Here is a 17741-nt window from a genome sequence, read left to right on the forward strand (position 1 = left end):
TAGCTGCCTGATGGAGAGGCCCACGTGGCAAAGAACTGAGGCCAACACTCAACTGAGTGAGCGTGATAGAGGATCTATCCCCGGTGACACTTAAGAATCTTAAAAGTATGATGCCTGCAGTCCCAGCTGACACCTGCATAGCAGCCTTTTGAGAGACCCAGAGCCAGAGTCCCCAGATTCCTGGTCCACAGACAACACGAGAAGCCAAATGTTGCTTGAAGTTTGGGGGTCATTTATTATACAATAGGTAACTAATACAGCTTTCTTTCTCTCTGATCACTTGCTTTGGGAGATGTCAGCTATCCCGTCATTAGAAGCGCTATGGGGAGCCCGCCCCACAAAGAACCTAGGCCTTCTGCCAGCCCTATGAGTGAGCCTGGTAGCAGATCCTCACCTAGCCAAGGTTCAGAAGACTGTAGCCCCTGCCCACAGGTTGATTCAGGAGACCCTGAGACCGAATCCCCAGCAAAGCCACCCCTGGATTCCTCACTTTCAGAAACTGAAGTAATGAATGTTCGTTGTCTTAAGCTCCAAAGTTTGGGGTAATTTGCTTTGCAGCAACAGTTAACGATTATGTGTGTGAGAAAACACAAAAAGTTAGCAAAGAGGAAAAAAGGGAAGTCCATCAAATTGGGTGAAATACTCTGGAAGAAAGTATTTGGTTCATATTCTCCAGAGTCTGAACCTATGTATAGAGTTATTTTTAGTTTCTTTCATAACACATATAAGTTTTCCTTTGACTCAAGGACAAACTCTGGTATTCCACTCAACGGAGAATGATAATGTTAGCTACCCTTTATTTAGTATCTATCATGTGCTGGACAGTGAATTTACATCATCCTTCATAAATAGGGAAATTGAAGCTTAGGTTAAGTAATTATCCCAAAGCACAGTTAGTAAAAGGCGGAACCAGAATTCCGACCGGGTTTGAAGCCCTAGTTCTTTCCACATTATTATGGCCTCCCTAACAGCGATCATTGTAACTTTAAATAAAAATACCAATAATCCAAATCATAAATACAGAAGTACTGCTCCTCATCCATTTAAGTTACAAAGTTAAATGGCCTTGATATTTCACAACAGGCAATGCACATGAGATAGGACTATTCTTATGCCCCTAACACTCCCCCCACCCCCGTGGCTGGTGCTCAATACATTTGATGATGACATTCATGCCACAAGCATTCCAACATTTGGGGATAAGGAACGAAATTTTTGGTCTCGATTCCAAAAGGGCCCCAGCGCACCTACAGCTGGGGGCGGAATTGGAGACTCAGCAGGGAAAGTAGGGAGGTGAGGACCGAGAGCAGAGAAGACTGCAGCCCCTTCCGGGTCTAGGCGGCCACGGCGTCCCGGGGAGCCCGGGCCGGGGAAGCCCGAGCGCGTGGGGGCGGGGCGGCGGACCCGGAAGTTGCCTCTGTCCGGCTCAAAGATGGCTGCAGCAGTGACGCCCGCCCACTTACCGTAATCCTCCTGTAACCAATGGCTACGCGACGCTTGGGTGACTCACTGGAGCGACCTATGCATGAAGTTCTGATGCAACGTCCTAGTCGAGGAAGCCGCCGGTGCACGTTGGGGTGACAAGGCGGCAGAGTCTTGGAGACGATGTCCTTGGAGGTGACCGGGCCGACCGCGGGGATGGTACTAGGTGAGTGAAGCCCAGACACCCCGGGCTGTGTAAGTGTGGCGGTGCCCCTACGTGGGGCAGGAACCGAGCTGCGGCCGGTGGCCTGGCTTCCAGTGGGCGGTCCACCTCTGCACGTAAAAGCTAGGAGTGGGGGGAGGGGCCTGGACCCCAGCTGGGCCCCGACTCGCTGGGTGGGGTTTTTCCGCCCTCGGGGGCCCCCTGTTTCCGGGGACTGGGATGGCGGCCGCTCCTCGCCCTGCCCCACTGCGAACAATCTGGTGATTCAGCTGAGACTTAGCCCCCGCGAGGCACTATGAGACGTCAGAGTAGCCCCCAAATATGTAAGCTCTTCAAAGTGATCGTCCGGAAAGGACTCGTGAATTCTAATTCGCTTTCACACATCCTCATTTATATTGAGATTTCCAGGGAGACCGTATGGTGCAATAGAAAAAGGGAAAAGGGACCAGGATTGATGTCAGTGTTCACACTTAATTAGTTGTAAGGCCTTCTGCAATTCGTTAAGCTCAGAGCTTCATTTCCTTTAAAGATCAGAAGGAACTGGTATTTATTTGACATCGGTGCACTCTCACTGGGATATCTGATTTGTACGTGTTACTTTATTTCGTCCTCAGTACAGCCATTCAAGATGGGTATTGTTTTTTTCCCCTCACTTCGTAGACAAATAAGCTCAGAAAGGTTAAGTGAATTCTTGAGGGTCACCCAGGCTTTTTAAGGTACAACATCCAAGATTCCAGTCTGGTCTGGCCACCTTCAAAGCCTTTATCAAGTAGCCGGAAGCAGTATCACAAATTAAAATCATCAAAGTGCATTTTGAAAAGCCAGATTTGTAACTAGTATGTTTTTATGTGATAGATGTCACTGAAATAGGTGTGGGAAAGTAATCATGATATAATTTCTTTTGGACTGTGGTAATTTTTACTAATCAGATGGCTTGTTCTGTTTACAAAAATAAAGAATGGATAAAATAGTTGCAGTATGAAGTGACTAATAATTACTGGCCAAATGAGTAACTTACTCTCCTTTTGTAAAATAGCAGAGCTCTATGTCTCCGATCGAGAGGGAAATGATGCTACAGGTGATGGAACCAAGGAGAAACCTTTTAAAACCGGCCTAAAGGTAGCGTCTCTTCTCGTTCGCAAAATGACTACATTTGTTAATGACTCGTGTCTATTAACATGTGACTCACCAATAACTTTATTTCAGGCACTAGATTTTGAAGAGAATTTTCAGAAAAGAGAAAATGAGGAATGTATACAGCTATGTAGCTTTAAGAGTTTGGATGAACAAGTCTAAACATAAATTTGAATATTTTTAAAAGGTGTCTTCTTTTCTTCCTTATCATGCTAAGAGAGAATATGCTAAACTCACTTGAGGATTTTAGATCCTGAGAAATAATAGTACATTGGTAAATTAGCATTCTGTCTTCAAGCTCCAGACTCAGGGGTTACTGAATGTCTGCTCTGAGAAATGGGTCCGTTTTTAGTGTACTGATATAAATTAGGTCTTTGAATCTCAAGGCTCAGGATCACATCCGTATTCTAGAGGTAAATTCACCAAGAGGCCTCTTAGGAGTCCATTTAGAAGAAATCTGGGCAGGGGCGCCTGGCTGGCTCAGTCAGTTAAGCATCTGCCTTCAGCTCAGGTCATGATCCCAGGGTCCTGGGATCGAGCCCCTTGTGTTCGGGCTCCCTGCTCAGCGGGAAGCCTGCTTCTCCCTCTTCCTCTGCCACTCCCCTGCTTGTGCTCTCTCTCTGTCAAGTAAATAAATAAAATTTCTTTTTAAAAAAGGAAGAAGAAATCTGGGCATGAACTTAGTGGGACTGGGGGAAGCTGAGTCTTTTAATTTTTAAAAGGAAATCATTCTCTCATTTCCAGTTGTTGAGGTGATTCCTATGGCTCCCCAAAACTGACGTTTAGGTGAATGTTTGCAAAATGTCACTATTAGCAAAAGTGTGCCGTTCTGATTTGGGGAATTACAGTTTGGCTTGTAACTTTCAATTTCGGTGATAAAAAAGGAGGGATCAATAGAGTGTCAGGTAGCAAATTCCTAATGATTTACAAACATCTCTACCAAGTGTAATTATTAAAAAGAAGAACTCTCGGGGCACCTGGGTGGCTCAGTCGGTTAAGCGGCTGCCTTCAGCTCAGGTCATGATCCCGGGGTCCTGGGATCAAGCCCCATATCCAGCTCCCTGCTCAGTGGAGAGCCTGCTACTCCCTCTGCCTGCCGCTCTGCCTACTTGTGCTCTCCCTCTATCTCTCTGTCAAATAAATAAATAAATCTTTAAAAAAAAAAAAAACAAACTCTTAGATGTTTTTATTTTTATTTTTTTATTTAAAAAAATTTTTTTTAAAGCGTTAATTGTTTATTTGACAGAGAGAGACACAGTGAGAGGGAACAAGTAGGGGGAGTGGTAGAGGGAAAAGCAGGCTCTGCGCGGAGCAGGGAGCCCAATGCGGGACTCGATCCCAGGACCCTGGGACCATGACCTGAGCCGAAGGCAGACGTTTAACTACTGAACCACCCAGGCACCCCTCTTAGATGTTTTTAAAAGATCCAGGTTCCCTCCTCTGCAGTGATCATTGAGTTGGGGTTAGTGTTAAAAGAAGATGAAAAGTATTTTCCGGGTTTGGAAATTAGACCTTTAATTTCTGCAAGCTTCAGATCCTACAATTGGAGAGAATAATTTGTTACATTTCTTGGCTGACTTAATCAAGTAATACAAACTATAAAATTTAAACGGCACAGCAACACCTGACATGTCCTCGTATTTATGAAGAGGTATTCTACATACAGGAATTTTTCAAATTAAATGAAGTGTAGCCTTTTATGTTCTTAACTGTTATTTTTCTTTCTGAAAGAGTTTCGGAAACAACTTCCCTGATTTCTTAGTGAAGATTAACCATTTAGGTGTGATCTGCAGTTGACTTCTACTGTCAACTTTCTCTCCTCTGTTGTTCTCAGTATACTTCCTGCTGGTTCCCACAGCCACTTAAAATATGTTGCTTCTAGTCTACTTGTACTGGGAAATGGTATACAGTTGACCCTTGAACAGCACAGGGTTAGGGGCGCTGACACCTGCCAAGTCAGAAATCTGCATACAGCTTTTGACTTCCTTAAAGCTTAATTACCAATAGCCTACAGTTGACCAGAAGCCAATAACATAAACCAATAACATAGTCAACACATTCTGAATGTTATATGTATTCTATACTGTATTTTTACAAAAAAGCAAACTAGAAAACAGCAAATGTTAAAATCATAAGGAGGAGAAAAATGTGTTTACAGCACTGTACTGTATCTATGGGAAAAAATCTACATAGAAGTGGATCCATGCAGTTTAAACCCGAGTTCAGGGATCAACTGTATTGTGTAGCCCCACTTGCTAGAACTGTTTGTGAAAGGACCCGAGGGCTTCTACTTTAAGCAAAGTATTCTTAGTACATCCAACCAGTCATTCTTTCAACATTCACTTTTGGCTGTTGGGATCTGTATGCTTTTCTTCTTGGCTCTTGATGACATTCTAGATGGTTGAAGTTACCTCATAATTAGAATGTGATTTTGATTTCAAATATGGTACAATGTTAAATTTTCTTTTTCTCCCTTCCCACCCAAGGCTTTGATGACAGTAGGAAAAGAACCGTTTCCCACCATTTACATAGATTCACAAAAAGAAAATGAGGTAGGATGAGCCAAAAACTCTACCGAATTACATTTTGTAAATAAATTTTCATCAGAACATAGAGGTTCTTGAAAAAATTAAATATCTGTTTTTTTCTCTAGAGGTGGGATGTTATTTCTAAATCACAGATGAAGAACATTAAAAAAATGTGGCATAGAGAACAAATGAAGAGTGAATCCCGGGAAAAGAAAGAGGTGAGCAGTGATTTTGCTGCTGTGAACATTTTTTAAGTTAGAATACTAGAAATCGTGTTAACAAACTGCTTTATTGTTAAAATTAGGCAGAAGACAATTTGCGGAGAGAAAAGAACCTGGAAGAAGCAAAGAAGATTACCATTGAAAACGATCCAAGTCTCCCAGAGCCAAAATGTGTGAGTGTGACACATACTGTCCCAAATATCGCGGCTGTGCCTCGTCAGACTGTCAGTTCTATGTCCGAGGGCCGGGCCGCCTGGTTTACTTCTTGACACCGTTTGCCCTTCCTTTCCTTTTAGAAGGGATAGAGAGAAAATAACATTTTAGAGTTATGAGGCTGGTTCTTTGGGGGTTCATTTTATTATAAAGTTTAATAATTAGGTGTTGAATGATTCCCATCCCACCTGAAAGCTAGCTAAGTGTCCTCCCTCCCTACGTGTCCATTTCCTCACCATAAAATGAAGAGGTCAAAATCCATGATTTTCATGATTTTTTTAAATAGATAAAGTGTTCTGTGATTTTATGAATTGGATTCTCTGTATTTTTTCTAGAACAGATGTTGGGCTGTGAGCGGACATGCTTAGATTTCAAATAGTTCTTTTTTTTTTAATGTTTTATTTATTTATTCATGAGAGACAGAGAGAGAGAGGGGCAGAGGGAGAAGCAGGCTCCCTGCCTAGCAGGGAGCCTGATGTGGGACTCGATCCCAGGACCCCGGGATCATGACCTGAGCCGAAGGCAGACGCTTAACCATCTGAGGCACCCAGGTGCCCCTCGAATAGTTCTTACTGCTCATGGATTGTTGTCTTTTTCCTGTGTCCTTAGTGGTGAAGCTGTCTTGGCTACCTTCACCCTCCCCTTCCTGTACTCCTCTCCTCTGTGCTTCCTCCTCCAAACCAATAGCTAGCCTTGGTTAGCTTCTACCTTGTGGTGTTGGGAGGGACTATGAGGGCAGGAAGGTCTTCGTGCAGACTCCTCTTGTTGCTCTTAGGAATTCATTTATTCATTGATTTTATATAGCAGTATCTAAAATTCCAGATGGTTCTCAGTGTCAGTTTTGCACTAAGAGAAAGAAGACTTGGATTTTTTTTTTAACCACTCCAATATGGTGAACGTTTATTGTAGAATGACTGTCATTTTGCATCATTTGTGAAATTTTAACACTTTACCGCCACCCATCTAGTATTAGTGGAGAAGTTCATATGTGATAAATTACATGATTGGTCAAATGTTATTGATTTCAATTTCACAGGTGAAGATTCATGCACTAGAAGGATACAGAGGCCAAAGAGTAAAGGTATTTGGCTGGGTCCACAGGCTGCGTAGACAAGGTAAATAAATGGTATAGCTTTTCTTTTCTCTCTCTTTAATTTTAAACATCTCTGGTCTAGATGAAGAAGAACATAAAAACATTTACTTAGGTGGGGGATATTTTTGGTTTGGGATGCTAGTTTATAAAAGAGGATAGTGAATTATATCCTAAATTTGTTCTTAAATGACTATTATAGGTTTAAAAATTATTTAAATGCTATCTAACTGTAACCAACCACAGGGATCAGCAGGCATATCCAGTAAATATTTGTCTAGTTGAATTTAATTGTTTAATGAAAAGCAGGGGATGTATTACAGGAAGGGCAGAGCCAAATCCTAAATTAATTTATGGCAGTAGTGTTGGCTTTTATAATTAGTGTGTGTTTGCATTCTATTTCTCTCAGTCCTGACTTTTTGCTTTGTCTTATTATTACGTGTATTTTATTGTAAGTAGTTACCACATCCTTCATAAAAAGAGATGGGGCATAAATCAAAAGAGTGATTCTATGCAGTGATATTTATGCACCTCTCGCTGAGTGCACAGTACTGTGCTAGGTACTGCAGAGGATTCAGTGGTGAGTGAGATGTAATTCCTCGTCTCACGTTTTTGACGGTCTTGCTTTCCCCTGATCACGTGGATCATGAGGCTCACGTAGGATTTGGAAGTACAGTGAAGAAGGTGAAATGCTTTACAGATACTGAGTAGTGATGTTCCCGATGGCCACTTGAGAGAAAGGGGGCCACGCGGGAGGTTTGAACTCTTAACAATTTAACCATGGAGTTACCTATTATAAGATTAAATTATGAGGAAGTTCTTTTAATTGCCTTGAGAACAGTCGGCCTAAATTTTTCTTTCTCATTTTTAGGAAAGAATTTAATGTTTCTGGTGTTGCGGGATGGTACGGGCTATCTTCAGTGTGTCTTGTCAGATGATTTGGTAAATGTTTTTTCTTATTTATAGCTGAAAACTTGATTTTTTTTTTTCAGTAAGTTCCTTTATTGTTAGTTTTGGGAATTTTAGGATCTTTATATTTACTTTAAACTGTTATAGAAAATTTCCAACACATAAAAAAATAGAACAGTACAGTTGACCATTGAACAACATGGGTTTGAACTGCATGGGTCTGCTTGTGTCTGGATTTTTTTTACAGTACTGAGTGAATTTTCTCTTCTTTATGACTTAATAACATTTTCTTTTCTCTAGCTTATTTTAAGAATACAGTATAATACACATAACATATAAAATATATGTTAATTGACTTTATGTTATTGGCAAGGCTTCCGGCCAACAGTAGGCTGGTTATTAGTTAAGTTGTGGGAGAATCAAGTTATATGTGGAATTTAGACAATGGAGGGCATCAGCACCCCTAATCCCCAAATTATTCAAGGTCAGCTGTATGAAGAAACTTCATGTGCTCATCACTCAGCTTTGGTAAGGTCAGTTTTAGCTGCTGTCATAAGATACCATAGACTGGGTGGCTTATAAACAACAGGAATTTCTCTCTCACAGTTCTACAGGCTGGAAGTCGAGCTCAGGGTGTCAGCATGGTCATGTTCTGGTGAGGGCTCTCTTCCAGGCTGCACACTGCCAGCTTCCTAGTGCATCCTCATGTGGCAGAGAGCAGAGAGGGGGAGCATACCCTCATCTGAGCCCATTTACCTGTCCAAGGGCCCACTTCCTCGTACTGGCAAATTGGGGCGTAGGATTTCAACATAGGAATTTTGGAGGGACAAAAACATTAAGTCTCTAACAAGTAATGGCTAATAATATGGCCACTCTGGTTTACTGCTCGCCCCTTTTGCCCCCTAGACATCGTATCATTTCATATAAATATACTTGCATACACATCTCCAAGAAAAAATATTTTTAATATAACCACGCTAATGTTAACCACACCCTCCCCAAACAAAGGCAACTCCTAAATATCCAGTCAGATTCTCCCAATTGACTCATAATGTGTTTTTACAGTTGTTTGGTTTGAATGAGAACCCAGACAAGATCTATGTATTGCATTGAGCTGATGTGGCTCTGAAATCTCTCTCAGTCTGTAACTGTTTGCCCTTTTCTATTGTCTTTTCTACCCCGTTTGTTTAAAAAAACCTGGTTGGTTGTCCAATGGAACTCCTCCATTCCAGGTTTGGCTGGTTGCATCCCGAGGGGTCATTTAACATATTTCTCTCCTCTGTATTTCTTACAAGCTTATCAAATTCAGGTTTTGGGGTTTTTTTCATTTTGTTTGACCTTTTTTTTTTTTTTGCACAACTACTTCATGGGCAAGGCTGTGTGCTTCTCATTGCCTCACATCAAAGACACATAATGTCCTCTTGTCTTTTTTTATGATTTTATGATAGTGGGTTGAAGTGTAGCTAGCCTGATCCCTCCATTATAAAGTTACATGTCACTTTTATCCTAATGGTTTTAGCAAGTGTTGATGATCATAGTCCAGGTGGACGGTTTATTATTTTAACAGTGTGAATTTAAAAAAAAAATAAAATGTGCTGTTCAGATATTTTTAAGAGGGTGCCTGGTGGCTCAGATGGTTAAGCATCTGCCTTCGGCTCAGGTCATGATCCTGGGGTCCTGGGATCGAGTCCCGCATCAGGCTTCCTGCTCCTTGGGGAGCCTGCTTCTCCCTCTGCCCCTTTCTCTCTCATGAATAAATAAATAAAATCTTTTTTTTTTAATTTATTTTTTATTTTTTTAAAGATTTTATTTATTTATTAGAGAGAGAATGAGAGAGAGCACATGAGAGGGGGGAGGGCCAGAGGGAGAAGCAGACTCCCTGGCGAGCAGGGAGCCCGATGCGGGACTCGATCCAGGGACTCCAGGATCATGACCTGAGCCGAAGGCAGTCGCTTAACCAACTGAGCCACCCAGGCGCCCTAAAATCTTTAAAAAAAAAAAGATATTTTTAGGAGATGTGGGCTACTGTCGTTTATGCATATGTATATATGTAAAATATCTATTTACATACACATTTCTCTGTAGATGACTCCTCCCACAAAAATAGCTATTCTTTATGAATACTAAAAAATTGATGACCATCTCATTTTACTAGTTTTAGACCAGGTAACTTATATGTAAGTAATCCGCTTAGCTTTCTGTACATCAGAACATACATTTTAATGTAAATATGAGTAAATAAATTTGAACTTTCATTTTTTTATAGTGTCAGTGTTACAATGGAGTCGTCTTGGCCACTGAGAGTAGTGTTGCGGTGTATGGAATGCTAAATCTGACTCCAAAGGGCAAACAGGTGAGTAGATTGAACTTTGTACTGGGAGGGTAAGTGTTTGTTCTCCAGTGTTTTTTTGTTTGTTTGTTTTAAAGATTTTATTTATTTATTTGACAGAGAGAGACATAGTGGGAGAGGGAACACAAGCAGGGGGAGTGGGAGAGGGAGAAGCAGGCTTCCCGCGGAGCAGGGAGCCCGATGTGGGGCTCGATCCCAGGACCCTGGGATCATGACCTCAGCCGAAGGCAGACATTTAACGACTGAGCCACCCAGGTGCCCCGTTCTCCAGTGTTTTATTTGTACTTTTGGTATTTGGCAAATGCACAGATGTGATGTACTTGCTAAATTTAGGATGCCTTTTCCTTTTCCAGTGAAATAAGTATGCTGTACGACTCATATGATACAACAAACTCAGGGATTTCCAACCTTATGGAATTCCTAAATCTTGATGGGCCATAGTATAGTCACTTTGCTGTGGATGCATGAATAATTTTTCAGCCAGGTAGTAATAAAAACAGTCTGCCCAAAAAAATTCAGGAAAGAACAGTAATCTAAATCTGAAACTTTCTGAATAGAATTTGGAAGTCTCTTTTAGAAAAAGTTAAATAGGGCGCCTGGGTGGCTCAGTTGGTTAAGCGACTGCCTTCGGCTCAGGTCATGATCCTGGAGTCCCGGGATCGAGTCCCGCATCGGGCTCCCTGCTCGGCAGGGAGTCTGCTTCTCCCTCTGACCCTCCTCCCTCTCATGCTCTCTGTCTCTCATTCTCTCTGTCTCAAATAAATAAATAAAATCTTTAAAAAAAAAAAAAAAGAAAAAGTTAAATATAATTCTGATTTTCAGAGAGTTGTTTCTTCTCCAACCAACAGGCACATAAGAGTTACTTGTTGGTAATTACTTTTCAAATAATTACTGTGTTGTTGTCTTGGAAAGAAAACAAACAAATGTGACCTATTAACCACCAGAGGGAGCCCCTAGAGTCTGCCTTAATAGACTAGATCAGAGGGTCTCCCAGAGTTCATGTCAAAGAACCTACATTAAGCATAAATATCTGATTCAACTTCACTGATGTAATGTGATTTGCAAAACGTATTTGTCATGACATGTTACTTGCTATCCAGGGTTTGGCACCAAGATATTGTATATTTCGTGATGTGTGGCTTCTAAAATGAATCGGAATGGAATTATTAGGGAGAATTTGAATTTCTATCATATATCTGTTCCAAATAGAAACAGCTTTTAGTAAAACCTTTGCATTTGAGGAGATTTTCAGTGTCGATAAAATGTTATTTTAAATTATCAGGGAAAGGTTAGGAAGATACACCAAATGGTAACAGTGGTTAGTAGTTACTCCAAGTTGCAAGATAATCATTTATTTTCTAGTTTGTGCTTTTCTATTGTTTAAAAATCGTGTGTGTATTTACTCTGAAAGGAATATTAAATATCAAAATAAAATCGGATTATTAGGTCTTTGTGTCTAGAAGGGTAGGCTAATAATGATGAGGCCTAAAAATAGCTTACCAACAATTTTGACATAAATGAAAATCTCCAATAATGTTAGTTTTTTGTCTCCTTCTCTCTCCTTTCTCCCCACCCCCCCTTTCTAAAATGGAGGCTCCCGGTGGCCATGAGTTGAGCTGTGACTTCTGGGAACTGATCGGGCTGGCCCCTGCTGGAGGAGCTGATAACTTGATTAACGAGGAGTCTGACGTGGACGTCCAGCTCAACAACCGACACATGATGATTCGGGGAGAAAACATGTCCAAGATCCTGAAAGCACGCTCGGTGGTCACCCGGTGCTTTCGAGATCACTTCTTTGATAGGGGGTACTATGAAGTAAGAGTGTGTTCGTCATCTTTTGCAAACAAACACCTTCTGCCATTTTTAAACTTGAATAGTGGCACTCACAATATGCCTTTATTTACTCCTCCTTTGCATTTGAACAGGTTACTCCTCCAACGTTAGTACAAACACAAGTGGAAGGAGGTGCTACACTCTTCAAGCTTGACTATTTTGGGGAAGAGGCATTTTTGACTCAGTCCTCTCAGTTGTACCTGGAGACCTGCATTCCAGCTCTGGGAGATGTGTTTTGTATTGCACAGTCATACCGGGCAGAACAATCTAGAACACGAAGGCACCTGGCTGAGTACGGAATTACCGTTTCATTTTTATTAAAAAAATTATTTTTAAGAAAATATGTTTAGAGAAGCAGTCTTTATGTAGGCAAATGATGATTATGTAAAAAAATTTGATATGTTAAGAGGGTGTGTGGAGGGCAGTTCAACAAATTAATGGAAGCCATGTATGAAGTTTTGCCTCCTAGGCCATAGCTAGCTATGGTCTCTTCTTTCACTTTGCCTTGATCCTTTTTATGTTAAGGAATAAACAAGACATCACTATTCAAGGGGGAAAGGTAGGGGCTCTAAAACTAATGTGCTGGGTTGGGAGTTGGTTAGCGGTGCTGGAATTTTGCATTTCTGGGCAGTTCCTTGCTTGAGAGAAACCTGATGGAAAAGAAGAGCGGCTCCCAGATAATGTCTTGTTCTTCAGATACACTCACGTGGAAGCAGAGTGTCCTTTCCTGACCTTTGAGGAGCTCCTGAACCGATTGGAGGACTTGGTTTGTGACGTGGTAGATAGAGTCTTGAAATCACCTGCAGCGAGCATAGTGCGTGACCTCAACCCGGTAGGTGTGCTGTTTATGGAAATGCAAAGTCATGATTTTTTTTTTTTTGGAGGGTAATGATGTCTTCACCCTTAGTTTTTGTAAATTTAGTGGCTTAGTGAGCTTTGAAATAAGTGACATATATATATAATATATATAACATTTATATATAACATTTATATTATATATATAATATATGTAACATATTTTTAGATAAAATAGATATATAGCATTATATTCATTTCAGGTGTACAGCATAATGATTTGATAGTTGTATATATTATGAAATGATTATCGTAAGTCCATTACCAGACATTGACAAAATTTGTTCTTTCTTATGATGCAACCTTCTAAGATCTACTCTGCTAGCAACTTTCAAATTTATAAATAGAGTATTGTTAGCTAACTATATATATATATGTACATACATATATATATATATATATGGTGCTGCACATTATATCCTCAGGATGGGCTATTTTATAACTGGAAGTTTGTACCTTTTGACCACCTTTACTCATTTCTGTACTTAATATTTTTAAGAGTAAAATTTGATACTAGTCATTGCCAATAATTTTATAATATTTTACATAGGAGGAGGTCATGTATATTTTCCATTTTTAGGAATGTCTTCAGTTTTCTAGTCAGGAATAACATTTTACACTAATGACAAATAGTTTTTCTTAAAATGGAAATTTTAGTGTTATGGTTTCTTTGTATACACTATTTTTTCTTTCTCTTGTAGAACTTCAAGCCTCCCAAACGGCCTTTTAAGCGGATGAACTATTCAGATGCTATTGTGTGGCTGAAAGAACACAATGTAAAGAAAGAAGATGGGACTTTCTATGAATTTGGAGAGGTATGCGTTGCTTGCTGTTGCCAGCATGGCATGGCGCGAAAGTCGATCGCTACTCTGGTTAATGAACCAGTAATGCAGGAGGCAGCTGCTCTTTGTCAAATAAATGGTAACAACAGAAGCTCCTCCTTGGGGTTGTCTGAGGATCCACTGAGTCAATAGATGTAGAGTCAGCCTTAGAACAGTATCTTTCCGTAGTGTTCGGTAATGATTAGCGTCATGGCAGCCTGCACAGCTCGTCTTGTACATCTTTCCTCTTCTTCCGTGGTCAGTCCATGCTCGTGACTTACTCTAGTGGTAACTCTCTAGGCTGGCAGGATGCTTCAAAAAGCTGTACACTTCACAGTTTCATGCCAAATGTTGATATGTATATATTCATTTTATTTGCCTGGAGAAAGTATCTGGCTCTTTCAAAAAGGATGCCTCCCCTAAAGGAGTGTATTAAAACTCCTTCACATGGAGAAGAGTCAAAGGAGAAAATAGCTGTTGGTTAAAATGCAAAACCAAGAGAGAAGGCCTGGCTGGGGAAGGTGGTCTGGTGTCCCAGATACACAGAGCAGATGTATTGGACGTGTAGATTGTCGGTACTGTTAAGCCCTCTTCCCTGTGCATTTAACCATTTCTCACTTAGTGTTTGCAAATCCATTTTATAGATAAAATAGGAGCAACTACTGCTAACTTGAGTTTTGTTTTATTTTTAGAAGGAATTTACAGAGAGAACAAACAGTACATTAGACCTATATAAATCATTCACCATTTCATGAATTCAGTTGGTGGTGTATAATAACAAAATTTTGTATTAAAAATTTAAGAAGTGTTATTACCTAAAACTTAGCAAAGTAGTATGATGGAGTGGAAAGAGCCCAATCTTTGGAGTAAGAAGCCCCCCTAGGTGGCTTAGCTCCCACCTGTGTCTTTACTGCTGTATGACGGAAGGCCAGTGACCCCACCCTCTGTTCCTTGGAGGTCACATCTGCTTTGCAAACTTGTGAGGACTCAAAGCTAAATTCTTGGCAGGGTCCACGGCTCAGGAAGCCCTTGATGCTTGTCAACATTTATTGTACACTGATGGCATCCCATGCACATGAGGACACCAGAGTAAACGGTCTTGCGACTTTTTGGAATGTGCAGTGAGACTGTTTCCCCCCAGTTAAATCTTACTCTAGTATGTAAAGCAGATAAAAGCTGAGAGACCAGAACTATCCCACTCATCTCCCACAGGCCTCCAGGAACTGGGGCTTGATGACAGCTGTGCCGGATGATTGCTAAGCTCCATTTTGGTTCTTACATTAAACAAATCAATGAGTCTTGTCGAGTTGCCTCAGTCAGTTTGTACTGGGACAAGAGTTTTCAGTTTTAACTTGAGTTTATGTGTGGTTTACTGAAGGATGTTTTGAGAAAGAGGCAGATTAACTTGGTTCATCATCATCTAACATTTCTTGGCTAAGTATTCCAAGTGTGGTTACACTTAGAAATTTCACATTGGTTATTTGTCTTATGACTCTGTCTTACTTCCTGTTGAAGCCTTATAGATTTACTATAACAGGAAAGAAGTACAGATAACAAGAAAGTTTAAAGATTGGTGTTATTAATAACACGTTCTGTGCATAGACCGATGATGTTCTGGAGCATTCACTGATTATCTTATGCCTTATGGGACTAAGTGGACTACGTTTGCTTCAGAGCTAGATAAAACTGGCTGCTGATAAAAATAACTACCAGTATCTAGTCCCAGTGAATAATGGCTTTGAGTGGTTTGTTTTTTGTTTTGGGGTTTTTTTTGGGGGGGGGTTCATTCCTCAAGCAGCATGGCGCTTGAGATATACTGTAGAAGAAAGCGGATCTTTTTGCAGTTGGTTTAATAACTGAGTGTGAGTTTTAAAAATATCTTTATTGTTTTTGGAAGAAATTGTTGCTTCCACCCATGTGTATGGGTTGTGGATGGGTGTGTATTCTCTGCTATGCTACATTAATAAGAGGAAGGGCTGCTAGTGGGTGAGGGCTGCTTCTGTCTTAATGCCTTTCGAGTTGTAAATGTTAATGAAGTCTTGTTTAACCTCAGGATATCCCAGAAGCTCCTGAGAGACTGATGACGGACACCATTAACGAGCCTATCTTGCTATGTCGATTTCCTGTAGAGATCAAGTCCTTCTATATGCAGCGATGTCCTGAGGATTCCCGCCTTACAGAATCTGTCAGTTTGTGATTCAAATAGTATTAGTAATTTTGCTTTCTAAGGGGGTGGGGACTGCCACTGTAATAAGATAGAGTCATGGCAAATATTTCATTATACATCTAGCATGGCAGTATTTAAAGAAGTGGCCTTTGTCCTCTGATTGGGCTTAACATACCTTATTAAATTATAGGATTTGAATATTTGAGTATTACATGACCATAGTGCTCCTTTAGCTATGAGTTTAATTGTGATTTTCCTTGAAACTATAGCCTGGTAGTAACTGCATTTTATTTACTTGTTTTTATAGGTTGATGTGTTGATGCCCAATGTTGGTGAGATTGTGGGAGGCTCAATGCGTATCTGGGATAGTGAGGAAATACTGGCAGGTTATAAAAGGGAAGGAATTGACCCCACTCCTTATTACTGGTACACAGATCAGGTAAAAACAGTTTTGTGGGTTTTTTTTTTTAACACTCTTTTAAAATGTTTTCATTATAATAGTTCTGCATAAATTGGAATTTTTAAAAGGAGAGAATTCAGTGTGGTACTTTGATGTGGGAATGAGCTATATTCAGTTTCATGGTTATAATGTGGCATATAACTATTGCTAGTTTTGTCTTTGTCTAATAATATGTTGACTTGATTTGAAAAACTGCTCAGCTCTGGCCTTGCTCAATGCTACTGAGTTTTTAAAAATTTGTTGTTAGATCCTGCCAATATCTAGTGCTGTCTCACATTTTCCTCTGATAAACAGCGACATTGACTTAGTTGAGAAGTTTGAAATTAGGGTGACACCTAATCCCTGGTTTATTTTTCATACCAAATCATTTCTACACACGTGGTCCATGAAAGCTTCTAGATTAAGGGTTGAATTCTTAACCACAATAAGCTAACTCATTTCACAGTAGAAAATTTTAAATATTTTAGACAAAATTTTAAACATCTATTCTTCTCTCTCTCTTTTTTTAACAGAGAAAATATGGCACATGTCCTCATGGAGGATATGGCTTGGGCTTGGAACGATTCTTGACCTGGATTCTGAATAGATATCACATCCGAGATGTATGCTTATACCCACGATTTGTCCAGCGTTGCAAGCCGTAACTGATTCCTCCAGAAGCATTAAGGAAAGAATATAGTTTATGAAGGGAACAGACTGCCTCTTAACAAAACAAAAACAAAAAGCCAAAATCTTCCCTTTTTTTATTCCATTGGTGTATAGCCATTTCTTTTTTCTCCCACAAAAAGCAATCCATCATCTAAAACTAATGATGTAATGTATGGGGATTAACATAAGAATAAAAAAAATTAAAAAAAAAAAAAAAAGCAATCCAAATCATGTGAATATCCAGTGATGTCAGTGTTATCATTTTAAGAAACAATATCCATCACAAAGTTTGGGGGAAATATGTGGCATGTAACACTACAGTTGTAAGTCTATCCAACTATAGGTTATAATTTTTGCATCATATATACCGCATATATAATTAAACAGATTTTAATTATGATCTAAGACATTCCAGTAACTTAATCTTTCCGTCCTGTTAAGTGTAACTGGAATTCTTTACTTTATATCATTTTATTGTATAGGCGAGTTATAACAAACATCTTGGGGGAAAATTGACAATGTGGTGTAAAAATCTGCTAGTATTAGAACAGTGTAATTCATTGATAGATACTGGAATCAAACGAAGACAGTTTTGCATTTGTCATTAATCTTTTCTAATTCTGTAGAGCTACTTATAATTCTAAAGCGTACGAATTCATGTGGAGAAATCTGTAAGAAATGGGAATTTTGCGTTAAATGATTTGAAATAACAGCAAATTCTTTTTTTTTTTTTTTTTTTGTTCCTTGCATTAGTTTAAGCTAAAGAGGCAGAGTGATCTTCTGTCTTTCCTGGTAGTTTCTAAGTAATTAAGAATAAATAAGTTCCAAAAGAATTTGCAGCTGGAATTTTAATGACAACCGTAAGTT

The 17741-nt window shown here is 39.9% G+C and overlaps 1 protein-coding gene across 2 annotated transcripts; it reads left to right on the forward strand.

Annotated features, from left to right (window-relative positions):
• The first annotated feature begins 1535 nt into the window (after positions 1-1535).
• NARS1 (asparaginyl-tRNA synthetase 1) lies at positions 1536-17002 on the forward strand. Of its 2 annotated transcripts, none has more exons than XM_044920900.1 (15): positions 1536-1648; positions 2682-2764; positions 5266-5331; positions 5433-5525; positions 5612-5701; positions 6778-6856; positions 7703-7773; positions 10007-10093; positions 11684-11905; positions 12016-12215; positions 12620-12755; positions 13480-13593; positions 15653-15784; positions 16074-16205; positions 16739-17002. In XM_044920900.1, the coding sequence occupies exons 1-15, from the start codon at positions 1606-1608 to the stop codon at positions 16868-16870; spliced, it is 1680 nt and encodes a 559-aa protein (XP_044776835.1). In that variant the 5' UTR covers positions 1536-1605; the 3' UTR covers positions 16871-17002. The 2 variants fall into 2 exon arrangements, with proteins under 2 accessions (XP_044776835.1, XP_044776836.1); XM_044920901.1 differs by having other exon boundaries at positions 1548-1648; positions 2685-2764.
• Positions 17003-17741: the final 739 nt, after the last annotated feature.

Source organism: Neomonachus schauinslandi, chromosome 14 (assembly GCF_002201575.2).
Source record: "Neomonachus schauinslandi chromosome 14, ASM220157v2, whole genome shotgun sequence".
NCBI lineage: Eukaryota > Metazoa > Chordata > Mammalia > Carnivora > Phocidae > Neomonachus > Neomonachus schauinslandi.